The sequence below is a fragment of the Hyperoodon ampullatus genome, assembly GCF_949752795.1.
Source record: "Hyperoodon ampullatus genome assembly, chromosome: 4".
In the NCBI taxonomy this organism is placed as follows: domain Eukaryota; kingdom Metazoa; phylum Chordata; class Mammalia; order Artiodactyla; family Ziphiidae; genus Hyperoodon; species Hyperoodon ampullatus.
In genome coordinates this window covers 135,455,663-135,482,637 of record NC_136917.1, presented here as the reverse complement: position 1 = coordinate 135,482,637, position 26,975 = coordinate 135,455,663, and the positions used below count along the sequence as shown (strand labels likewise).

Below are 26,975 nucleotides of genomic sequence, written 5' to 3'. Positions count from 1 at the left end.
TGTTCTGTAGGAGTTGTTCCACATGTAGGTGTATTTTTGATATGTTTATGGGAGGAAGGTGATCTCCACGTCTTACTCCTCCGCCATCTTGAAGTTCCTCCCTCCCCCATTTTTTTATTGTTTTTTTTCCTTTGATGTTGAGTTGTATGAGCTGTTTATATATTTTGTATATTAACCCCTTATCAGTCTTATCATTTGCAAATATTTTCTCCCATTCAGTAGGTTGTCTTTTTGTTTTGTTGATGATTTCTATAAGCAATATTTTAACAGGTAAATTAGGTAAAGTATCCGCTCAGAAGAAGGCAAAAAATTTCAACTCTAACCTTAATCAAAGTTAGCTGTTTTAAAGTATTCTAGGAACTTCCCTGGTGGTCCAGTGGTAAAGAGTGTGCCTTCCGATGCAGGGGACACACGTTCAGTCCCTGGTTGGGGAACTAAGATCCCACATGCAGCCGAGCAACTAAGCCCTTGTGCCACAACTACTGAGCTTGTGTGCCTCAACAAGAGAGCCCGCGGGCTGAAAACCACAGAGCCCACGCACCCTGGAGCCTGTGCAGCACAACTAGAGAGAGAAAACCTGCAAGACACAACTAGAGAGAAGCCCATGCACTGCAATGAAGAGCCCACGCGCTGTAATGAAAGATCCTGAAGGCCTCAGCAAAGATCTCATGTGCCAGAACTAAGAACTGACACAGCCAAAAAAATAAAGAAAATAAATAAGTAAAATGAACATTCAAAAAAAGTATTCTAGAATGCTCTACAAAATATTAGTTTGAAAATAATTGTAGAAGGTAAATAAGGGGAGAAGACTATTACTGAATCATTAACTCTCTTTCAAAATAATTTGTATTTTCCTCTTTCCATGATTGTTCATGGTGTTCCCTCTGTTAAGAATGCTGACTACTAGCCTCATCCTTTGATGTCCATTTTTGCTTCCTTAGACCATTTTACTTTTTTTCAGGAAGGGGAACTTATTCATATCCTTCCACTCATTTGTATGATTATTATTTTACTTGTTATGTATTTTAAACAGTTTTACTAAGTTAGTATAAATGTACCTTGGACTTTTTTATCCACTGTAGCACTTAATTGGGCACATGTTGTTTAATCAATAATGTTAAAATATTTAAACAGAAGCCTCATGAAAGAATTTAAGTTTAATTTAAGTCAGATCAATAATCTAATCCTTCCCAACTTTGACAAGGAAAAAATATTGAGTCAAATATGCTTCCTTAGTCACTGGATGCTGCTGAGTAATTAACCTACAGGAGTTTCTAAAGATCAGGCTGTTACATGGACTCTTTCTATCCATTCTTCTGTGGCCAGAAATGTCGAGTGAGTGGTTCTACAGGGAAATGCATAGTCTCTTACTGGAAAAACTCTGTAGGAAGTGAACTAACCAAAGGGAAGATGTTAGCACCCGTCTCTGACCTCAGTGTTCTGTAGTCCAGCTATAAACATGATACACATAAGGAGAGCCCCACAGTACACTTGCTCTTTATTTTTGCTGAGGATTCCCTTATATGGACAGTAAGCATAAAGCCACTTAGATAGCTCGACTGCTCCCTAAATAACATATAAAACTGCTTAGGGCATAGAAAGCACTAGACAAATGTTAGTGTTCACTTTAGCTTTTAATATCGTTTCATTCTTTAGAGCTATGCTGACCAAAGAGCCACTGGCCACCCATGGCTACTGAATACTTGAAGTATTACTTGTCCACATTGCTATGTGCTCAAACTATACACACTGAATTTCAAACACTTAGTATGGAAAAAAGGATGTCAAATAGCTCATTAATAACTTCAATATTGATTGCATGCTAGTATGGGTATATTGAGTTAAATAAAATATATTATTTAAGTGAATTTCACCTGTTGCTTTTTTGTTTTATTAATGTGGCCACTAGAAAACTTAAAACTTAAAATTACAAGCCCACATTTGTGGCTTGCATTATATTTCTGTTGGACAAAACTGCTTTAGAGAGACCTCCCAGGTGTGTGGCAAGACAGCTGTACTGTAGATGTTCATCAAGGATCTTGATCAGCTAAGAGGAAAAGAAGGAGAGCAAATTATAGCTGAGCAAATAGAAACTGTTCACTTATTTAAAAATTGTAATTAAATTTGGGGTTTTTTTTTTTACTGTTTTGTGGTCAGCTTTGTCTTTAAGAAACTATAGCTAACATTTTATGTCTAATGGAAAATAAAATCCCTATTTCTAGGTTACTGGTTGGTTCACCATGGAGTGGCTTTCCTGAGAACCGAATGGGAGATGTGTATAAATGTCCTGTTGATCTATCCACCACTACCTGTGAAAAACTGAATTTGCAAAGTAAGTTATAATTAGCAATGTGATTTTTTTACACATAACAAAATCTCATTTGTTATATACACAGATGAAAAATAACAACAAAACCAATAATAGTTTTGTGTTTAAGGAATATAGACAGCTTTTGTTGCCTTTATGTCTGTAGTCATATGGGGCCCAACTGTATTCAGATTTCCAACACCGTTTGATGACCTGATTAAGAAAGATGGATGCATGGGAAACGTGCTGCCTCCTGGGCCATCTACCCCCATGAGACTATCCATACTTCTCTCCCTCCTCAAAACAAACCATTAAGTATAGAAACATCAGTACTAGGGCTGATTTTGGGGGTGCTGAGGAACACTCTTTATTTCTGGTCATGTCTAAATGATTTCATTCTACTAAAAAAAATTCACAATTTGGAATTCTTTGTATGTTTGCAATTGCTGTTTTAATTATCCACAAAAGTAGACCTCCGCTTCCAGAAGTTAAGTAGTGAAGGAGAATTGGGAAAATAGTTTGATAAGGTAGCAGGGTTAAGAGACAATTGTTCTAACAAAAAAGAGATGATCCTATTTGTAGGGAGAGTGGAAGGAGGCAATAAAAAGGGAGTGACTACTGGTCAAGAATAAAGTTAACTGGATGGAATTAACGTCTCTGGTACCTGGGAAAATGTGTCTTAGGAAGAATGCTCTCTTCTCTGAAACACAAAGGAAAGAGAGAAGTCATATTTCTAGAAGGACCTTTAGGTAAAGATGAGAGAAGTTGAGATTATCCTTCAAGTGTGATTATCTTCTTTCAGTAGAGAGTGATGGGATCTGGGTTGAGTTTGGAGGCTTGAGAAGAAGGGTGGAGTTTTAAAATAGGTATCCTGGGAAGTGGGGGATAAACTATATAATAAAACTTTTGAATACTCACCCCTAATATATATGTTTTATTATTTTAGAAATTTTATGCATATGTATATATACATATGAGCAGATGACTTAGCATAATTTATGTGTATACACATATACATAAACTGTAATTTTGTGTATATGTATACCTGTGTGTGTATATATATGTATACACCTTGGCAGAGATTAGAGGATATGAGAAAATAATGATATTATTGAGAAGAATTTCAATGTTCAGTAGCTCAAGAATGGATACAGCAGATGATGCCCTATTTGAGTGGGAGAGAGAAGGTTGGAGAGATTTATCTATTATTCTACATGCCAGTGTCATGATTTCCTTTTAAAGTTCATTCACTATTGCTTTGAGCCAGATTCTACCATACGGCATTCTTTGATGACACTTTAAGCATACTTTTTTCCGATCAGAAGAAAGCTTTAGCTGAAGCCACCATGACCTTTGCAGACTCCACCCCCTAGGATCACATTCTGCAGATGTGGTCACATATTTAAATGAGCTGCCAGATCACTGAAGGCATCTCATTTCCATACACTTCATTATATAACACGAGCACTAAATTCAATGCTACATGTAAACCTGAGTGTACATTGAAAAAAAATGGCTTTAAATAAATGATGATTTAACCACTCTTAAAAATCTTCTCCCCTTTGAAAGCTTCCACAAGCATTTCCAACGTTACTGAGATGAAAACCAATATGAGCCTTGGCTTGACACTGACAAGGAACGTGGGAACGGGAGGATTTCTTGTGAGTGTTTACTTTTCAAATCCTCATTCCTCTCAAGAAAGTATGAAGTATGAAGTCTTCTCACCATCCCTCCTAGCAAGCCAAATTTTGAGGTTTAAATTTTTGAGCTTGACTTTGGATAAGACATGCTAGATGGAGAGCCAACATGAACGAACAACGTGTTGATATGTAGACGTCTTAAGATATTTAGTAAAACCATTGCCACAGAATGTTTTGGAAAAAGGGATCAGAAGGAACACCGATTCTTTACCCTTGGAAAATGTGCTTTGTATTGATAACAGCAGAATTCTAGCTCTCATTTCTCCTTCCTGTAGGAACATTCAGGATAGGTACTGCAAATTCAGAAAGTAGGTTTCAAAGCTACAAAGTACTTTTATTTTTAATCATTTCTGATAATCATTGACCAATCTGATATTATTTAAGGCATGGCTTGATCTCATCTTATTTCATATTAATGTGTACTCTCATTTAGTTTCTAGAAAGCTGTGAAAAGACCACCACAAATCAGTAAAAGAGAATGCCTTATTTAACAAGAGGTCTGCGGACAATTAATTGGTGAATAACTTGCATATCCAAATATACTTCGGAGTGAATTAAAAAGTTAATATAAAAAACTAGAAGAAAATGGAAGTTTTCTGAAAGAGAGAATAATTTCTGAACTTGGGACTAACAAAAAAATAACATAGAAAATTGTTGAAAAGATGCGACTGTAAAAAAATGAAAACCATCACACACCAAAAAAAAAAAAGAGAGTTTAAAGGCAAACAAAAACCCAGTCTCATTTTACATTTCTGCCAGTCCATGTAGGTGTAACCTAGTTGTATAGCCCTGTTAAAATAGTCTTAGAAAGCTTACTTTAACTTTACATTGGTTATGACATGCTACATTGATATGCTAACTTAAAAGCCTGGGTGTATAACCAGATTACTCTAAAAATGTAATCAATTTGAACAATATCATTCTATTTTTACTGAGAGATATTAGAGAGACCTTGATACCACTAACTGAATTAAGTGTTGCTTATAATATGGGCTAGATCAATGCATAAATGAATATTGCAATGAATCTTCCTGGTTTATGATCTTCTGAAGTCTTTATCATAAGGTTGCTTTTGTCTTTTTTTTTAAGTTGAATAAATTAAGAAAGAAAAACATATTAAGATACAGGGATTACAGAATGTGCTTCAAAGTTTTTAGTCTGTAACTTCAGATTTTAATCTGTAACTTCAGATTTTTAATCTGTAACTTTACAGATTTTTATATGCAAAATAAAACATTTTGTAAATCTTATTTATAAAATAAAATTGCAAGAGAATTTGAGAGATTAACAGTCAATGTAGCAAGTAGAAGGAAGGAGGGAGGGAGGGGAAGAGAAAAAAAAAAAAAGGAAAAAGAAAAAAGCCAAAGTCTTCTTTCCATACCTAAAAGGTCAAAATCTTAAGATACTCTTAAGAATTCTGTGGAAAAGACTGACGATCATCACATTTTTTTTTTTTTTGAACCTTCTTAAGTTCCAGGCTTAAAGCAGGAATGTTGTTCTGGCATTAACAATTGGCATATTCTAATTTCAACTCCTTAATGCTGTTTTCCATCGCTTTTAAAACAAAAAAATATTTTCTAATACTTCATGAGTTAGTATTTTAAGATAAACCAACTTGGGGGTGGGAATATAGGAATCAGTAGTTGGTATCTTATTCGGTATACTAACCCAAGGCATCAATAGTGATTTCCCCCTAACTAATTGGCAAAATGAACCAGTTTTATAAGGGAAAAACTATGCCTTGTTCATTGAACATGAAATATGACCATAGCTGCTTCTCCTTTGAGCTACCAACAATTAAAGTGGGTCAAATAAGTCCCCTTTCATTCTTCCAATCACTTTTTGCAAGTCCACACTTTTCAGTTGTTTTAATAATTGGTCCATAGCTTTACATAAGTTTAAACTATATAGATTTGTTTTTAAGATCATCACTAGACTTCTCTTCCCCATTTTTTCTCCTTTCACATCTAACGATTTGAATATTATTTAATCTAATGTTTCCCACGTGATTTAATCAGGAGTTCTTGGCATTCAAGGGCTGCTGAAAGGGAGAGTTTTGGGGTCAGGTCAGTGGAGATATTAATAGTTGGAGTATGATTATGCACAAGAAGACAAACACCAGCTTTGATAACTGAAGGTTCTAGGGGCCAGAAGTATGGGGTTCTGAAGTCCTCAAGAAATACTTTGATAACTACAAAGGTAAAAACTGTCAGTTCATGAACCTCCTTTGTGTTTGTTTAGCATGTAGAGTGTTTCAGGTTTTTGTTAACTATAAATTTTCACACAAAATTCTCTCTTTCACTCTCCTTGAGAATTTGGGAGGTCTGGCCACACGGGGCCTGTTTCACACCAGCCGGCGGGCAGGAGCCACAGTGGTCTGCCCTGCACAGAAAGCGTGGGCTCTTCATTCACCATGGTGTCTACACCTGGCTGGAGCTCTCTTCCAGGCTGCCTGCCTGGCCCATGGGGACATGAGGACTTGTGGTTTCTGCTGAATAGTATAAATGGAAGGGACAGGAGGAGACCTATGTTCAAGGAATAACAATGATAACGATGCTGGCTAACAATTATATATCCCTTGCTATTTACCCAGCACTGTTCTAAGTGTTTATAGCTATAGACTCATTTCGTCTTCACAGCAGCCTTAAGTTAGGAGGTCTGATCATCCTCATTTTACAGATGAAGCAGCTGAGACCCAGGTATCTGAGAGACAAAAAATGAACTTTGCACGCATTTTTCTCCTGGGTGTTCTCTGGAAGGACAGCACCCCTTTTGTCGAGCTTGGTGGGTGACCTGATGGACTCCTCCCTACACTGACAGTCCCAGTGCCCCCGTCCCCAAGACGCCTGCCACCAGGCACAGCACATCTGCCACCCTCTCCCTCCCTTCTGTGGGCTCCAGTGCACTTTCTCTCAAAGGCACTGTTGACTTGTTAGTTTCAAGAGTTGACGATTCCAGGAGTCTTCTAAGAGAATAGAAATAGTCCTGAGTTTCACAAATGGCGAGGTGGAGGGTTAACATTTTCCATGTGTTTTGTCATTGTTTTCATTTCTTTTAAGACCTGTGGTCCCCTGTGGGCACAGCAGTGCGGAAGTCAGTTTTATACAACCGGGTTATGCTCTGATGTCAGTCCCAATTTTCAGCTCCTGACCAGCTTTTCACCTGCAGTTCAGAGTAAGTTATGAATGTGCAGCGGGTCTGAGCAATGCCTTACATTAAAGGAGGGAAACATTGTATCAACAAGTGCCATCCTTGTACTTTGTCTCATCTGTATGTGGATGTGATTTTGCCTGACCTATGGATATATGTTTCTTTCGTCGTTTCCTGTGTAGCCTGCCCTTCCCTCATAGATGTTGTGGTTGTATGTGATGAATCAAACAGTATTTACCCCTGGGATGCAGTAAAGAACTTTTTGGAAAAATTTGTGCAAGGCCTGGATATAGGCCCCACAAAGACACAGGTATGGACATCCATTATATATACACTAACCCACGGCTTTCGTTCTGAGAAAATATTATTAGAGATGAGGTCTTTATCTTTGCATTTGTCAAATCCCCATATTAAAGGCATTTAATGGTAATCTTGAAAGTTAACTGAAATTTGTGCTACACTGAGTTATTCTGTCTATGACTTCTAATGCTAGTCTTTAAGCTTGGATGTCTATTCCTGATTCAGGCATCAGATATGTGTATAGCATCTTAATCCTCTTTAGATGCTTATTTTTTCTTCCACTAACTCATGAACTAATCAATACATTTAGAAATCCAATATATTTTTTTACACACGCTTGGACTAATGATGACTTTCTTTTACTTACACTTTACTGGTGAAAAAATTATCTTTGAATTTTTATAAGTAAGTTCGTAGCATAATTTTACCATTTATTATTTTATAGTCTTTTGTCATATTCTAGTCTAGCCTTCCATTTTTCACACAGGACAAGTCTTTTCAATACTTTTGAATAACTTTTTATGTTTTAAAGAGTCTTTAATTTGGTTTTCTATCTTCCTGAGGTAGGCAAGCAAAACTCAGGAGCAGAAACGTCATGCTTTTATAACGCTGAATAGCATTTTTAAAGTTTCAGGGTTTTTCTTTCTTTCTTTCTTGTTGGATCTGCTATTTCGTGGGCCATCCTAGTTGTAGCAGGACATTGATCCAATATCAACAGGAATCAATTCACAGAGTTACTAGTTCCTGGGTTGCATCTGGTGCTCCAGGGGCCAACAATTGTTGGAACACTTTTCTAAAAAGCTTTCCAGTTATCTATATTGAAATTTGCTTTTCTGCTTCCCTATACAGTATTATAAAATATTGTTATATATTTTCCCCATTGACATTGCTTTTCAATACCAAGAGGACATTAGTATCTGTCAAAACTTTGGAGGTTTCACTGTGGGCTTTCACCAGAAAATAAAATAAAATTTCTGTTAAATAAGACTAGGTATAGTACTGGTTTCTGGAGAGCATCACTGTTAAGGCCCTCATAAGAGAAGTTTTCATCTGTATCTGCTTATTTTCTCTGTTTCTAAATGGGTTTCCCCCATAACATGACTTACTGTATTTAATAGTCTCTTGTGTGGAATTCCTGGCCTTCCTCTTCTATCTTCCAATCCTGATGCATCTTCTTCGTCTCTAGAGGTGGTTTTACTCAGTATCTTCTCTTCCCTTCTAAATGTGATGTTTCTATAAGCTCTACTATACCACATTTCTTTAAATCTTCTCTTCCACCTTTATCTTTTGCACATAGAAGTTATGGGGCTGTGTCAGGGGATCACCATTCTCTTCCTATCACCTTAGATTTTGAAATCCTTAGAGTTATTTTTGATCCTTTCCTGTCTCTCAAATCTTACATCCTATCCTAATGAGGAGGGTTCAGTAATATATTTTTTGTCATTTTTCCAGTGCCTAGTTAACTGCCTTCCTAGAGAAAGTAGCTGATTGAACTCAGAAATCCTGGCCTTGCCCTTCCCACCTTCCTTACACACTGACCTCTATTTCAGAGACCCTTTTACCACTGATCCCTCATCACTATTCCTATTCTGGAAGCCCCAAATCCTAGGCATAGAGGGTGATCTCAGTGCTGAGAACAAGGACGTTAACAGAAGTGTCTGACCTCCTTGATCTGAAGGATTAGGGTATGTGCCCAAACATCTTGGTCAGAAGTTGTTCTGCCTCTCAGCCCTCTCGAATAAGACTCTCTCCAATGGCATTTTCCCTGAAGACCAGAAACTTCCTGCCCTAAATGCACATATAGCAGCTTTCTTTCTAACATCTGTGATTAGAGGAAATCCAACACAACAAAAACATTCATGTTGACCTCATTGATTAGCACATCACTTTTTCTTGTATTCAACTATAATTCTTTGTTTATTATATAATTATCCTCCCTTGATGAGATGTTCTGTTCCATCTATGACTGCTTATAATTGTTTACATGTTTATATCCATTGGTAACTAGAAAATCTATTTATATCATTTGAGTCTTCCTGTTATGAACTTAATGCTACTATTCATCCATATGGCAGTGCTTAAAAATCTACATCTATTACTCTTGAGAACCAAATGGTACACAAATGGCACATTATCTTGCTTGTCAATAAGTAAGGCTGCCCTGCACTGATGGCCTCTGACCAGGAAGTTATTCCACTGGAAGAAAAATAACTATTCTTAAGAAAAAAGTTGGAAATGATTCCCTTAAGCTATCAGCCCATGTCTAAATGCACTTTCGATTTTTATTATATTGGTTAAATAGGAATGATTTATAACTTAATGACAAACCTGTAATAAACTTCTTTTCTCTTGAAGGTGGGGTTAATTCAATATGCCAATTATCCAAGAGTTGTGTTTAACCTGAACACTTTTAAAACCAAAGATGAAATGATTAAAGCAACATCCCAGACATCCCAATATGGTGGAGACCTCACAAATACATTCAAAGCAATTCAGTATGCAAGGTAAGTTATGTTGCTAATAGGCCAATATTTGGATAAAATAGAAGTGCTCATAAGTAATAAAAAGGAAAGACAAAGAAAAATAAATATGTGGTACCTACACTTAAATCAGAACTAGTAGAGAAGAAAAGTCTGAACATTCTGTTACTTGAATACTTTGAGAAGGCAGTAGGGAATGAAATTTTTAAATCTTTGATTTATAGAACTTTTATAAGATATTACATAATTTTTTAAGATTTTACATGAAGTAAGTACAGTGAAATTAAAAGACCTTAGTTTAAGTTGGCAATGGAGCAATCTGCATTTATTTGTTAATATTTATCAAGGCCACAGACAACTTGAGCTACTGGAGCACTTCATGCAAATTTAGAAGGGCCATAGATTCCTAAGTGTTAATGACCTAGAAGTCTGAATTGAATTGAAGCGCTCATTCTACTTATAACAGGCTAGGGCAGTGTGAATTTCACAGCTATATAACATTCTCCTAATTCTTTGCTCAGTGTCTCTTATTTTCTCAGCACTGCTGACCTTCATCTTCACTCTGCTTTAATCAGATACCTTTACAAAAAAATGCTAAATATTTTCCTAGTGTTAAAAAAGAAATGAGAACTGTAGGTTCACCTTCCCTTAAACCTACTTCTTGCCCTTTTTCATTGAGTTGTGAGTTCCTTCCTTCCACTGCCATAACTCCTTGAAAGAAGTGTCTATGCTCCCTTTTCCACATCCTTGAAACATATGGCTCTGCCATCAGGTAAACATGGTCCTGCCTCAAGCCTTGTCCTCTTTAGCGTCCCTGAACATTTGACAATAATGAGCACACACTGCTATTTCTACTCCAGTTGCCATGACACCACACACTTCTAGAAAACCTGCGAACTTTTTGTCAACAAGTTTGCATCTTCACTGGCTCCTTTTCCTAATTTTTCTTCACCGAACAGAGCCCGCTCTTTTATAGCCCTGTTCTCTTAGGCATTGTATCCATTGTATACACATGAGCCATCAGCCCTGCCTGGGTTACCCCATTGCTTTGTCATTAGCCCTGACCTCTCTCCTACAATTCACACAGGCATCCAGCTGATGCTGAAAATCCTTATTTGGAGTGTTGGCTCACTAGTCAAATTCAGTACATTCTAAACTGGCCTTACTCTTTTCCCTACCCCTCCTCATGACTCTGCCATTTTGATTCATGTGTCCACCTTTTCCCCTAGTCATTCAGACTAAAAACTTGATGGTTTACTTTATTCTTTCTCCTCCTCCTTAGGTCACGTATCTGGTCAGTCACCACATCCTGTCCTTTCTTTTTCTGAATTTCCTCCTTTATCTGTCCCTTCTTTTTTCAGTATATTCTATGTTCTAGTTGCTGCTTCTATCAACTGCCCACTCTCCCTATATATCTCAAAAGTAGATTCCCGACAAGAGAAGATATGATTGGTTTGGTTAATCTTTTTTGTCCCTATTAAGATGCCCTTTGGAGCCAAGCCATCTCAGAGGCCGCTGGCCAATTGCCATTATGCGGAGTACCCTTCCTGTTCCAGGAAAGTAGACTTAGGGGTAGACTAAGATGACATAGAAAAATGGCCTTGTAGGAGTTAGAAACAGCAGAGGGCCTGTATTTTTCTCAGGGAATGTGGGTGTGGCATTTTTCCCTGGAAAGAGCCCTGGGGTCTGGCAAGCTTGCTTCTCAAGGAGAAGGGCCACTTTCTGTTAAAATGGGACTCATATGGCTTTCATGATCTTTTCAAAACTTTGTTTTTCTCCCCAGCATCCCTGTCTCACCACAATTTCCTGAGCTAACAGGACTCTTTCCATTGTTAGGAGAGTCACCTAACTTCTCAGACCTTCTGGAATTTAATTACTTCTATTTTCTTTCTGTTTTTCTTCTTCTTCCTCCTCCTCCTCCTTCTTCATCGGTTTCTTTACAACAACAAATAGAGTTCCGATACTCTTTTAGTAAATATTGCCATTTTCCATTGATCTTATCTGAGTGCCTACACTTAAAATTTACTGTTCCAAGCCCTGCAGGGAATCAAAACTAAATGAGGCATAGTTTCTACCCTCAGCAAACTTATAATCCTACATGAACTCTACTGTGTGTCATAAAGAGTATAATTCACTCAAAAATTATTTGATGTGAGTACGAGAATTCAAATTTGGCTGAGAAATATGAAATATTTTTCCATATTTCTATATTCTATATAGAATACAAAAAAAGCTTTAGGAAATAAAATGATAGTCTCAGTTTTACACATGTTGAATTTAAAGAGCTCCTTACACTTTCAGGTGAAAATATTCAATGCATTGAATACACAAACTTGAAGACAGGAGGGATGAATGGAAGCAAATATAGACTTTAAATTGTCATCCTGTAGGTGGTGGTGGTGAACCTATATGATGACACCAGAAAGAATGTGCAACAAGAGAATCCAACAGACAGAAAAAAAGAGTTGTTGGACAACTTGTTAAACATCTAGAAACAAAATAAAGCTGAATCCCTGCCTCACTCCTTGAATCAAAATAAATTTCAGCTGGACCACCAATTTAAATCTAAGAAAATGAAACCATTAAAAGACTATGAGAAAACTTGGGTGATTAAAGAGAAAAGTCTTAGAGATAAGTCCTTTTAAAATACCATGTCAAATATAAAAGACACACATGCAAAAGTTAATGGATTTGATTATATCAAAATATAAAATTTCTGTACAGAATTAATATCACTAAACTTCAAAAAGTGATTAATGAACTGACAATTATTTACAATATATATGACAAAGGATAATTTTCTTTATTAACAGAAGTCTTGTCAGGAAAGTGATGAAAAACAAAGAAAAATGGGCAAAGATAAAGAAAAATCAAGAGTTCATGAAGGAAAAAATATAAATGGCTAATAAACATATTAAAAATACTCATCATCCTTCATAGTGAAAAAGTACATATTAAAATAACAATTACATATTATTTCTCACTTATAAGAGTATCCCAGATTAAAAAGTTAATAATTCTCATTGTTATGGAAAGGAGGTGGAGAAAATTGCATTCTTGTACACTGATGGCAGTATAAATTGGTGGAATTTTTTTAAAATAAATTTATTTATTTATTTGTTTTTTACTTTTGGCTGTGTTGGGACTTCATTGCTGCGTGCAGGCTTTCGCTAGTTGCAGCGAGCAGGGGCTACCCTTTGTTGTAGTGCACGGGCTTCTGATTGTTGTGGCTTCTCTTGTTGCAGAGCACGGGCTCTAGGCACACGGGCTTCAGTAGTTGCAGCATGCAGGCTCAGTAGTTGTGGCTTGTGGGCTCTAGAGCACAGGCTCAGTAGTTATAGCACACGGGCTTTGTTGTTCCATGGCATGTAGGATCTTCCCGGACCAGGGCTCGAGCCCACGTCCCCTGCATTGGCAGGTGGATTCTTAACAACTGCGCCACCAGGGAAGCCCTAAATTGGTGGAAGTTTTGAAGAGCAATTTAGTATTTTATTTATCAAAATTTGAAATGTGTAAATATGTTGTCTAAATAATTGCTAAGACTTTATCCTACTGACACATTCAAAAAAGTATGCCAAGATAGATACACAAGGACATTCATTATAGCATTATTTGTAAAACTCAAAATGGCCTAAATGCATAATAATGGGAATTGGTTAAATAAACTATTGTTCCTCAAAATAATGAAATATTATGTAGCCATTAAAAAAGGAGAAGTCTAAACCAGTGGTTACCAGTGGTGGGGGAGGGTCAACATAATGGTGGAGGACTGGGAGACACAAACTACTGGGTGTAAGATGGGCTCAAGGATGTACACCGTGGGGAATAGAGCCAATATTTTGTAATAACTGTAAATGGAAATTAACCTTTAAAAATTGTATAGAGGGCTTCCCTGGTGGCGCAGTGGTTGGGAGTCCGCCTGCCGATGCAGGGGACGCGGGTTCGTGCCCCGGTCTGGGAGGATCCCACATGCCACGGAGCGGCAGGGCCCGTGGGCCATGGCTGCTGGGCCTGCGCGTCCGGAGCCTGTGCTTCGCGATGGGAGAGTCCACAGCAGTGGGAGGCCCATGTACCGCAGGAAAAAAAAAAAAAATTGTATAGAAATAAAATCAGAAAATCAAACACAAAGAGGAGAGTTCTATGTATGCTGATATGGAAAGGTCTCCATCAAAATGAAAAAACAACTGCAGAGAATATGTTCCCATTTTTATAGAAGTTTAAGGAGTAACTTTTGCATATATTTCTCTAGATGAAACATTTTCTAGAAGGAAACATAAACTGATAATAGTGATTACCTTTGGAATAGTGGCTTGGTGTGAAATTTTTGTTTTACACCTTTCCAAATGCTTTGGATTTCTTTTACCACGTATATTTATTACTTTTTAAAAAACAATTTACTGTTGAAAAAAATAAATGCAGATCCAATGAGTAATATTTATGACAGGAATGAATATCTTTACCCTGTTGATTAGTTTTAATGAGTTTAATCTTAATTAGCAGAAGATAATTCTAAGGATTCCTGATGTAAATACACACACACCCACACACCATGGAAACCATGGAAGTTATTTTTAATGCCAAGCAAGATTTATATTTTTATATGTTTCTCTACAAGCTATGAATAGAATGTAGTTCAGAAGTCACCAGCACTGAGAGAGAAATTCTAAGTCACAATAGGTTATGCTCAAAGAAGTCAGTTTCATATTTATATTTCTAACCAGAGATCCACGTGTTTATTTTTTGATAGTGAGTTTTTATTTTATCTGCCACAGAGATTCTGCTTATTCAGCAGCTGCTGGTGGACGACCAGGTGCTACCAAAGTCATGGTGGTTGTAACTGATGGTGAATCCCATGATGGTTCAATGTTGAAAGCTGTAATTGATCAATGTAACAATGACAATATACTGAGGTTTGGCATAGCGGTAAGTGGCTTTTCTTTTTACTTGTCTTTTAGTTGATGGGTAAATATTCCTTTATAACATCACTTCTGAAGACTGCACTTTCTTATTGGCTGTTCATAGCTTAATATAAAAGAATATTTTTACTCTACCTCTGCTTCTTGCTGATTTGCAGTCCTGTCAATGAAGAGGATATGGAAGTGTTAGTTGATTTACTTCTCCAGAGGGCCTATTGTGTTCAGAAATAGCCTAGAAAATACTAATAGGAAAATTGAAGTACAACACTAATGGCCTTCTCCCCTCTTCCTCTATTTTCAAGGTTCTTGGGTACTTAAACAGAAATGCCCTTGATACTAAAAATTTAATAAAAGAAATTAAAGCAATTGCCAGTATTCCAACAGAAAGATACTTTTTCAATGTTTCTGATGAAGCAGCTCTACTAGAAAAGGCTGGGACATTAGGAGAACAAATTTTCAGCATTGAAGGTAAAAGAACTCCTTCTTTCCAGAATTTTCTTTCAAATTTTTTTCAAGAAAACAAACTTATGTTTACCAGGTTGTAAGGGAGGGAAGGGATAAATTGGGAGATTGGGATTGACATATATACACTACTATACAGTATATAAAATAGATAACTAATAAGGACCTACTGTATAGCACAGGGGACTCTACTCAATACTCCGTAACGGCCTATATGGGAAAAGAATCTAAAAAAGAGTGGATATATGTATATGTATAACTGACTCACTTTGCTTTATATCTGAAACTAATGCAATATTTTATATCAACTATACTGTAATAAAAATTAAAAATAAAATAACATGTTCTTCAAAAACCTTAAAAAAAAGAATTCTTTATTACCATACTTGTTCTATTAATGTTAACTTATATACCTTATATAAAGAGAACTCCTAAATAACATCAGTAAGAAAAATAGACAAAGAATGATGAATAAGTAGTTTATAAAAGATAAAATACAAATGGCCAATAAACATAAGAAAATATTCCCATTTTTAGTAATTATTTTAAAATATAAATGAAATCAATGTTACTTTGTGTCTAAAAGATAACAAAGATTAGTAATGTTTAATCTTGGAGAGATTATGGGGAAGCAAAAAAGCTCATACACTATAAGATTATAAACTGTATAACCTTTTGGGGTGGCAACTTAGTAATATCTATTATAATCATAAATAGTTTTACCTTTCCATATTGTAAACAGTTTTTGTAATCATAAAAAGTTTTACCTTTTTACACTGTTACATAATTTCTGAAATTCTTGAATTTGTTTACAACAAACATGTATACTTCTAAAATTAGAAAAATACAGTGAAGATTTTTAATAGTTCAGATTTTGAGGAAACATTTTACTTACCAGATCTACAATAATTTACTTCTATGGGCTTGGAAGGTCTAGTCTCTATAGAAATATCATGTGTCTCTATAGAAATATCATGTGTTCAAGAGCTCACTATAAGGAGGACTACAACACAATTCCCACTTGGTAAAAAGTCCCATATGACCCAAATCCTGGTTCCTGATGGTTAACCCAAATAACTCTCATATTTTATTGAGCACCTACTATGATCAAGTACTGCTTCAGAAGCTGGATCCAATGGGATTGTGTAAATTAAGTATTAATCCCTATAGTCAGATCTTTATCTCCTGATTATCCACTGGAAGGGTCTATCTAAAGACTTTTATTCTTCTCTACATTAATGTGGCAGTCGAGAAATTTAGCTTCCTTTTTGCGAAGATTAGTGAAATGTAACCACTTTGGCCACATGTATGGAAAATGAGTTCTAATTGAGTCTTATGGTGCTAGTGTCAGAGGCAAGCACATATGTATAACTTGGACCAACTTCCCAGTTGGTAAAATTCCTTCTCAGTCTTGAATCCTAGTTCCTGAAGCCTAATCCAAATATCTCTCAGCACAGTCTTCACTACAGAGCAATTGCCTGGCTCCTCCAACTGTATCTGAGATATATGTGCATTTATTACTACAAATATTTAAAAGCTAAAAATTCAGTTAGGTTCTTAGCAAGTAATGATAATTTTTTAAAAAAAGATAATCATGTCAGTTTTCATCTTACCTCATCCCCTATGCTGAGTGTTCTCTGATATCAGAAATTTCATAAGTATGCCAATAAATACATTAATGTATGATCAAGATTAATGCCAATTTCAAACACTTTCTCAGAAGCATTGTAGATTTCTACATCTGTTAGAACACTTCCTTAGAGATTCCTCCCTCTCAGAATCTGCCAGCTCTATATTTTTGAGTGGACATCAGAACACTTTGTGTGTGTGTGTGTGTGTGCGCGTACACATGTGTTTGAAAATTTTATTTAAGACTGATAACAGTGATATGATTTTTGAAACTGTTTCCTAGGTACTGTTCAAGGAGGAGACAACTTCCAAATGGAAATGTCACAAGTGGGATTCAGCGCAGATTACTCTCCTCAAAATGTGTGTATATCAGATAACATTTGCCTTAATACTTCTGTGTGCAGTAACCCCATACTAAAGTGGGAAAAACAGCCATCTAGTGATCAACAGTTCTCATTTCTAGTCACAGTCATTTAGTTTCTTTGCTCTGCTGGCTTATCATCTGAAAAACAGAGGTTAATAATGCCTTTCCTTCCCTATTTCACAGGGATTTTTTAATGGGAAAAAATGATAATATACAAGAAAGCTTTTGAGTGCTCCAGGGAACAGGCACTATATTAATTCAAGGTATTATCACTGCAGGAATTTACCTTATATGAATTAACTACCAGAAAAATTTGTTAAAAACACACACTCTTGTCATCACTGTCGTTGAATTCTGAGTTTCCGGTGTATCTTTTTTCTAAGAGCAGAGACATAAAAAAATAGTTGAAAAAGTAAGGAGTTAGGAAAAGAGTGAGAAGGGACATCTTCTTAGCTCAGGGAAGTCCATTCTTTCTTAGAAACATCCATCTCGCAGGCCTCTGATTCTAATTCTACTCAGGATATGAGTGAAGTAGTAATAATAGTGAAAGAGGCAAAGAGACAGGTGACACTAGGAAATGCTCAGGGAACAGTATGAACTCAGAGGATTTGATTGGTAGAATAAAGGACCAGGATCACTTTATTTGTCTCTATAATAAAAGGTGCTAACCTTTTCTGGATCACCAGTAGTTAGAGATTAAAGTTACGGGTCTTTCCCTCAGAAAAAAATCTAAGTGAACCCACACAAAGAGAATTTTTCACACAATTTCCTGAGGTTTTGTACACTCCCTGAAGCCCCTTCCTGCACCCAGATTCAGAGTCCTGGATTTATGACATCATTCACATAATTTCATGGTCTCTTATCCTCAAAATGGGACACATTATTTCCCTGTTTGCTATTTTTTAATGGCTTTGTAGTTTTCATTCCAAAATCATATCTTGATAAACCATAATGGAAAAGAAAATGAAAAAGACTGTATGTATAACCAAATCACTTTGCTGTACAGTAGAAATTAATTCAACATTATAAATACTTCGATAAAATAAGTTTAAAAAAATTAACAAAAGACCCCCCAAATCATATCTTTGATGTTTTCTAAGATCTAAGATCAAAAACTTAAAAATAAGTCCCATCCTGACCAACCCTACCTTCTGCGATGACTTGTACCTTCGAATATTCAGATTGGGTTTTGAGTCAATCCCAAGTGGCCTGTCCTCTTTGGCCCTTCCGCACTGGTGCTGACCAATGGTAGTCTTTCTTCTCATATCAAGTGTCACAGCTTCAGCTTCCTTTTGTAGCTGTGCCATATTCAAATAGATGGGATAGGATAGAGAGGATTAGAGGAACATTTGAGAAGGAGCAAAGAAGAAAGAGAAAGAAGTTGAAGATAGACCAGGTCAGAAGAGGGCCAGCACGACAGGTCTGGGGTAGCAGCGCCCACCTCTCCTCCTCTGGCAGCAGCACTTCCTGTTTCTGGAGGATGCCTCATATCCTGAGCTCTTCTTAGGAATATGTGAGGCTGGAGGCTCACTTCTGACTCCTTTCTAAAGGCTCACAACTGTTTGGCATTTGCAAACATGTGCCTTTGCATGGAAATTTGAAGATGGCTATGTGCCCCTCCTGTGCTGTGGTACAGATTTATCTTTAAAATGTGTTGTACTAAACAAAGCCCAAGGTAACATAGCCCTTGGGAAGGCTTTTTTTCCGGCACAAAATATATCAAAACAATTCAGAGATATATCAACACAGAGTCTGTTAAAAAAACAAAATTCAGCTGAGTGAATTTGAAGATCTAAGCAGCTTTATTCATGAATCAGGCAGCATCCCATCTAACAAACAGAAAGGAGCTCCAAGGAGCTGTAGAAAATGGAAGGCTTTTACAGGCAGAAGGGGAAACAGTTGTATTGGTTCAGGCAAGGTCACCTTCCTGTAGGGAACAGAAGGGCTCTATCAGGTGGATTACCTCACTAGTGCTGACCAGGAAATTCCAAACTGACCAGTTAAGATCACATTCCTGGGAGGGGGGGTGTTTGAAACTGCAATTAGTTTCGGTATTAAGTCTGGGTTTGGTGACGTGGACTTGGCACAAGTGTTTCCATTTTGGGGCTGTTGTCTCTTTTCCTTTTAGCAATTCGTATACATTTTACTTCATCATGCTTAGTTTTTTTTCTTTAAATTTAGACCATTTGTTTCAGTGTTTGGCACACACTACACTCTTATGCTTTACAGGTGATGTTAATGCTTTTTCATTTTTCAATTATTTTAGGATATTCTGATGCTGGGTGCAGTAGGAGCTTATGACTGGAGTGGGACTGTTGTCCAGCAGACACCTCATGGACATTTGATCTTTCCTAAACAAGCCTTTGACCAAATTCTGCAAGACAGAAATCACAGTTCATATTTAGGTAAGGCCTAGCAGCATTCGGCTCAGCAAATTTAAATCCCATCCTTTAAACTAGCGTCTTGTTGAATCTCAGGGTCAGTTCAGCAAAGTGCTTGAGCTATCCTCTAATTGTTATATTTGTTGCACATATTTCTGTTGCCTCTTTGCCAGTCAGGCCTTAGCCTGTAACTACTTAATGAAACGCTGTGTATTTGACTCATTAATCTCTTCTGGCTGTTCCAGCAGTTGTTATTCCTGGGACATGATTGTGTTTCTCCAAAATAGAAATAGTTCCTAAGAGTCAGTACGGTAAGTAGTAGCCTTATATCAATTTGGAGTTCCTAGTCTTTTATTAGTGTAATAAGCAGCCACCAATTTCGAGCACCTACTATGGGACAGCTCCTGAGTTGGCTGTTCTATCTATGTAACATTTAATCCTTCCAACTACCCTTTTTTGTCTTTTGTTTTTTTTTTTTGCGGTACGCGGGCCTCTCACTGTTGTGGCCTCTCCCGTTGCGGAGCACAGGCTCCGGACACACAGGCTCAGTGGCCATGGCTCACGGGCCCAGCCGCTCCGCGGCATGTGGGATCTTCCTGGACGGGGGCTCAAACCCGCGTCCCCCGCATCGGCAGGCGGACTCTCAACCACTGCGCCACCAGGGAAGCCCCAACTACCCTTTGAAGGAAATATTATTATCCTCATTTTACCTTTGAGAGCCAAAGAGGTTAATTACTTGCCTAAAGATAAAAAACTTCCTAAGTGGTAAGGCCACAATTTGAACCTGGGACTGTCTGACTCCAAAGCTTATGTTCTTTCCACTGTGCAGATTTCCACCTTTTAAATTCATTTAGTTTTTCATTCCAGAAATATTGGTTGAGTGTCAGATTCATGAGTGGCTGATGGGGACAACCCAGAATCTAGGGCCAGCTTTATAGGGAGATGCCCCGCCTTCACTGGGCAGTGCTTGTGGCCAAGGGGCAGAAGCAGTTTATCTTAGAAAAAGGAGGATGTGCACTCAGGATCACTAGCAACTGTGCATCCCACTAACGAAGAGGACCTCTGATCATCTGCTAAATTCACAAGCGTATCTGGCTGAGCTATTCAGTAGTACCTACTCTGTGACCCCTTCTCTCCTAGGTTACTCTGTGGCTTCAATTTCTACTGGAAAAAGTGTTCACTTTGTTGCTGGAGCTCCTCGGGCAAATTATACCGGCCAGATAGTGCTGTACAGTGTTAATGAGCGTGGCAATGTCACAGTTATTCAGTCTCACAGAGGTGACCAGGTAAATTCCATTGTTTAAGAAGATGAAATTAATTTCAGGGACAACAGGACAGGTGGGGAGTTAGTAGAAATGGAAACTAACATTTATTGAGTGCCTATCCTGTAGCTGGCTCTGTAATCTGTGTTTACTTGAATATTCCTTAAATATTCACAACAGTACTGAGATCTACCATCCCCTTTGACAGGTTACTGAGTGTTTAACTACCTTTCTAAGGCCACATAGCTTTCATGGGGTGAAGCTGTCATTATAGCCCAATGATGACAGGCACCTAACCAGTGCTTTGTAGGCAAGCCCCTACAAGGGGCCAAGGACCTGGAGGAGAAATAAGGAGAAGAAGGGAGCAGGATAGCATCATAAAGACTGAGCTACGACATCTGGGCTTGTCGAGGTGTCCTGTGGCTTTGACGTTTCTAAAAGTAAAACAACTCCCTTCTCTGCCACTTTCTTCTGATGTGTGACGGTTTGGTAGTCAGAACCTGTGACGCCGCCCAGTCATGGCCCACGAAAGCAAAGGCCAGCTGATAGATTCCTATTTCCTTGCAAAGTAGTTTTGACTCACGGACTTAGCACATATTTGAAACGAGCATCACTGAACTCTAACAGCCAACAGAAAATTTTCTTCCTTAAATCAGAGAAACCGACTATCCACAGATTTCCCTTCTCTGGGATTAAATCTGATCCACTGTCTCTATGGACTTTCCAGGAATAAGAAGATCTGAGTCTTTGACTTCCTTGACCACAAACCAGCTATGATCACACACTTTTCCCTCCTCTTTAATATTTTAAAGAAGGGTGCTTTTATTTTGAGAAAAGTAATGCAAGTGTTATGGGAGGAATCATTTCTGATTCATTTCTGAATCCTCAAGAGGCATTCACGTAGGCATAGGTTGAACCTTGGTTGGATGGAAGGATGATCATTCAGAGTTTCAGCCTCTCATTTCCTTTTATCAGCAACTAGTTCTCCAGCCCAATCTATCTGGGAACTAGTCTGCTGTCCCAGATCATGCCATGGACACTTACATCACTTGTGGTTTCCCACTCCACTCCACCTAGCAACTTCCTTGCCATCTTCTAAGATGCGATTCAAATAATACTTAATCTTTCTAAGCCTTTCTGACTCCTGTGCACTCTGATTACACAGCATTTGCTCATTGCCTCTATTATCATATATTTTACCTCGGAAGCACAATTATTTGCTCTGCCTCCCTCTTCCCCTCCTGCCTTTGTGTACAACATCTCACAAAGTTTCTAAGTGTTTCTTAAATGTGGTCTTTTACCCACCAGCATCAGAAGCACCTGGAGTGCTTACTTAAAATACTGTTTTCTTGATCACCCCATGGACATGGTATCAGAATCTCTGGAAATGGGTCTCAGGAATCTGTATTTTACAGATACTTTTTTGGTGATTTTTGTGCACCCTAAGGTCTAAGAACCAAATGTTAGATTGTGATACAACCGGAGAGAAGGGGCTATGTTATCCATCTTTAGGTACCTAGCACCTTACAGGCAACGAATGCTCAATTTTTGCTTGTTGAATGAGTAAACAGAAGTTCAGCATAATACTAGGAGTATAGGAATCCTAAGGTTGATATGCTTTATTACTCCAGATTGGCTCCTATTTTGGTAGTGTGCTGTGTGCAGTTGATGTGGACAAAGACACCATTACAGATGTGCTCTTGGTAGGTGCGCCAATGTACATGAATGACCTAAAGAAGGAGGAAGGAAGAGTCTACCTTTTTACTATCACAAAGGTAAAAAATAAATAATTATTAAACTGACTTCATTTGATTTGCTTTAGTATTGGTAGATAAAAGTTAATCTGCATTTTTGAAGAATTAAGAAAATTTATCATTGAATGATAATTTTCATATAGAGTATGGTTTATTTATAAATTTATTTATTTTTGGCTGCATTGGTTGCTGCTCACAGGCTTTCTCTAGTTGTGGCGAGCAGGGGCTACTCTTCATTGCGGTGCACGGGCTTCTCATTGCGGTGGCTTCTCTTGTTGCGGAGCATGGGCTCTAGGAATGTGGGCTTCAGTAGTTGCAGCATGTGGGCTCAGTAGTTGTGGCTCACAGGCTGTAGAGCGTAGGCTCAGTAGTTGTGGCGCATGGGCTGGTTGCTCCGAGGCATGTGGGATCTTCCCAGGCCAGGGATCGAACCTGTGCCCCTGCATTGGCAGGCGGATTCTTAATCGCTGAGCCACCAGGGAAGTCCTAGAGTATGGTTTATATTTCATCATTTTGAGGATGTCACCATTAAGTTATAGTTTTAAAAATCACATTGATAAGCATAACTTAGAGCTTAATGTATAGTGCCCTGCTGTTTTCCACGAGGTCTTTGAATACATATTCTCTTTACAAATAAAGTCATTATAAATGCACATTGTTTTTTGAAATACATACACACACACACACACACACACACACACATGCACAAACATCTGTGTATTTCCCAAGTATCTCATTCAATTATTCTTCTTTGCTATAAAGGTATAACAATAACAGGGCAAAGCTACCTTGTTAGTATTTTACAGTGGTAAGTACAAATTTTACCAGGCACTTTAGAAACCTCCATATATTCCTGGATGCTTTCTACAGTAGTTTGTCAGGAAATTCCATTGCTTAGTGTAACATTTAGGTATATATCCAAGTCTTGGAAATTCTAGTTCTTGCACATAAAACTAAGCATACTCTAACATGGAAAAGCCCAGTTTTTCCAACTTGCAGACTGAACTCTCTAAATCCATACACATAAGTATAGAGAACTTATAGAAAGAAAGAAAGAAAGAAAACCAAAACTAAAGGCACAGGTTGACATAGAAAATTAGATGACGAGATACAGAAAGGATGGAAAAAGAGAAGCTAATATTAATATAGTAAATAGTATATTTATCTGTTGTGATATTTTGTCCTACCTTATTTATTTAAGTTAATGTAAGAGTTAGCCCTATATCAGAAGCAGTTAAAACAATTTTAAAGCATATAAAGAATGTGCAGTCGAGTATTTAATAAGGGAAGAGCATATCTATTAGTTTGGAAATTTAACAAATCCCCAGTTTCTTAAATGTTTCTTGCTAGGCAGTCTGAATTATCATTAATTGTTGAAGGTGAGAAGATCTTCCAGTATTTTACCAGACACAGCAACAAATTGATTTCCATAAGATTATTATAGAGGAGAAGGAATCAACACTGACCCAGTTTCATGGGTGAGAAGCATTGCTTTCTTATGAAGTCATGAAATATTTCCATTCTTGATTTCAAAATCTGAAGAAAAAAGAAACACACGACTGTGTCTTTCACAAGAAAATGTCTTTTCTCTGGCAGAATTATTCAGTGTTTCTTATAATAGGATATTAACAATCTTCATTTTTCACTTTCTATGCCATTATAATTATGCCACTGTTGTTCAGTAGTTTTTAAATAAAGGACTAAATTAAGATATTGTGTTTTATTTTGTCTCTACCTTAATTTTATTGAAGAGATTAGATTTTTACCAGAAAATTTTTAAATCCAAAAATTTGGAAACAGATGAGTGAGGATTCTAATATTAAGGGGGAAAAAAGACAAAGAGATGGACACTTTTATGTAGGTTGTGCAGCCACAGTAAAGAGATTGCTTCCTTTCACCTTGGTTTATGAGCAGATTGATTGCCTATGACCTTACTTGCTAAAAAAATTTTTTGTATGTCTCATCATAAATAGAGAATTTTGAATTCTAGGTTTAAAATCCTATCCATTTTTAACAGTTTGCAAATTGGTTTGGGCATCATTTGCTGTGAATTTTAATTATAAAAATTGTAAGTTTTTCTCTTTTTTTAATTGAAGTATAGTTGATTTACAATGTCCTGTTAGTTTCAGTTCAGCACAGTGATTCAGTTATACATATATAAACAGATATAGATATATTCTTTTTCAGTTGCTTTTCCCTTTTAGGTTATTACAAAATATTGAGTATAATTCCCTGTGCCATACAGTAGGTCCTTGTTGGTTATCTATTTTATATATAGTCGTGTGTATATGTTAACATAAGGTTTCCTTTAATTGTCCCCTTTCCCCTTTGCAAGGGCATTTTGAACTGGCACCAATTTCTGGAAGGCCCTGAGGGTGTTGAAAATGCTCGGTTTGGTTCAGCAATTGCAGCTGTTTCAGACATCAATATGGATGGCTTTAATGATGTGATCGTTGGTTCACCTTTGGAAAATCAGAACTCTGGAGCTGTGTACATCTACAATGGTCATGAGGGCACCATTCGCCTGAAGTATTCCCAGGTAATCCAGTTTCGTGGTGATTATTTACATGTGAGTATCATTCCTTTAGAGCTAGAGAGTATCATGTGGACCATCCAATCCACTCCTCTTGTTTTATAACTTCATTCACTCATTCATCAGATGCTTGGTGAACCTCTACTGTGTGTCAAGAGCTGATAAGTCTCTGCGAATGCTGTAAAGTCCCGTCAGACAAAATTGTGCTCTTTGTGGATCTTCCATTCTTGTGGAGGAGACAGGGGAAAAATGAGATAAATAAGATAAAATAATCCAGATAATAATAAATGATAAGGAATTTTAAAAAACTAAAATAGGGAATGAATTTTCAGGGCTGGGAGATATCAGGTATTTGAGTGGGTGACCAAGAAAGCCTCACTGAGAAGGCAGCTTTTGAATAAAGATCTGAAGGAAATGAACTAAGAGAAGAATCAGGACCCAGACTTGCATCAACTCCTTCCCAGTCCACTGATCTTTCACTGCTTTGTTATTTTATGTGAGAGATTCATGCTATTTCTTTGATGAAAATGTGGCTGCAAGAATGATAATCTGATCAGATAAGATGTGACTGAAAAATCAATGGAATTCTGTGGAAAATAAAACAACCTGGGAAACGGCCATATAAAGAACATACCAAATACCATATGCTAACACATATATATGGAATCTAAAAAAAATGGTTCTGAAGAACCTAGGGGCAGGACAGGAATAAGGACACAGAAGTAGAGAATGGACTTGACACGGGGAGGGGGAAGGGTAAGCTGGGACAAAGTGAGAGAGTGGCATGGACATATATACACTACCATATGTAAAATAGATAGCTAGTGGGAAGCAGCCGCATAGCACAGGGAGATCAGCTCGGTGCTTTGTGACCACCTAAAGGGGTGGGATAGGGAGGGTGGGAGGGAGATGCAAGAGGGAGGAGATATGGGGATATATGTATATGTATAACTGATTCACTTTGTTATAAAGCACAAACTAACACAACACTGTAAAGCAATTATACTCCAATAAAGATGTTAAAAATAAGTAAGTAAATAAATAAATTTTAAAAGTATTATTAATTCTTATAATAATTTTAAAGTATAAAATTAAAAAAAAGAACATACCAGGGCAATGTAGATGCTGCCTTTTTTCTGTTTCAGTTGTCATGCACTATAATTTCATCTCAAACTTGCTCTTTTAGAAAATCTTGGGGTCTGATGGAGCCTTTAGGAGCCACCTCCAGTACTTTGGGAGATCCCTGGATGGCTATGGAGATTTAAATGGGGATTCCATCACTGATGTGTCTGTTGGTGCCTTTGGACAGGTCATTCAGCTCTGGTGAGTCAGTGAGAGCCAGACACAAATTAGCTAACGAACAAATGGGCTGCTAAGTAGAGCAGATTGCTGTGCCAGTATTATTGAAATGTCACATGTGTTATATAAGACTCTAAAACATTTATATGTCATAGTTTGCATAGAGGAAGGAATATGTTTTTCCGGGTGGGAGGAAAAAAATATTTGCTTAACATTAGAATCAAGTTTCTCTTCTCTATATAGTGAACAGAAAAAGTACATTGAAAAGACAAAGCTCTTGAAATGGTATTCAGGATATTTCTGATTATTATCTTCCAAATAGCCTTACCTCAGCTTGCAGAAAAGAATTCTCATGAGAATGCTCTAAAAATACTGAACACTGAGACCACACAAGTAAAGTGCAACTTCTCATGTGGTTAAAAGGTATCTTTTACAAT

At 37.3% G+C, this 26,975-nt stretch overlaps 1 protein-coding gene across 1 annotated transcript in view; it reads left to right on the top strand.

The window, feature by feature from the left end:
• ITGA2 (integrin subunit alpha 2) overlaps nucleotides 1–26,975 on the top strand; it is a gene marked incomplete at both ends in the record, with an annotated part of 107,929 nt that overhangs the window by 52,310 nt on the left and 28,644 nt on the right. The window contains 13 exons of the mRNA XM_079702707.1: nucleotides 2,223–2,332; nucleotides 3,878–3,969; nucleotides 7,068–7,182; nucleotides 7,341–7,468; nucleotides 9,814–9,962; nucleotides 14,711–14,861; nucleotides 15,157–15,322; nucleotides 17,229–17,305; nucleotides 19,576–19,714; nucleotides 20,831–20,976; nucleotides 22,584–22,727; nucleotides 25,042–25,245; nucleotides 26,426–26,562. Of these exons, the coding sequence (XP_079558833.1) occupies nucleotides 2,223–2,332; nucleotides 3,878–3,969; nucleotides 7,068–7,182; nucleotides 7,341–7,468; nucleotides 9,814–9,962; nucleotides 14,711–14,861; nucleotides 15,157–15,322; nucleotides 17,229–17,305; nucleotides 19,576–19,714; nucleotides 20,831–20,976; nucleotides 22,584–22,727; nucleotides 25,042–25,245; nucleotides 26,426–26,562 (1,758 nt within the window). The remainder of the gene's footprint in view (nucleotides 1–2,222; nucleotides 2,333–3,877; nucleotides 3,970–7,067; nucleotides 7,183–7,340; nucleotides 7,469–9,813; nucleotides 9,963–14,710; nucleotides 14,862–15,156; nucleotides 15,323–17,228; nucleotides 17,306–19,575; nucleotides 19,715–20,830; nucleotides 20,977–22,583; nucleotides 22,728–25,041; nucleotides 25,246–26,425; nucleotides 26,563–26,975) is intronic.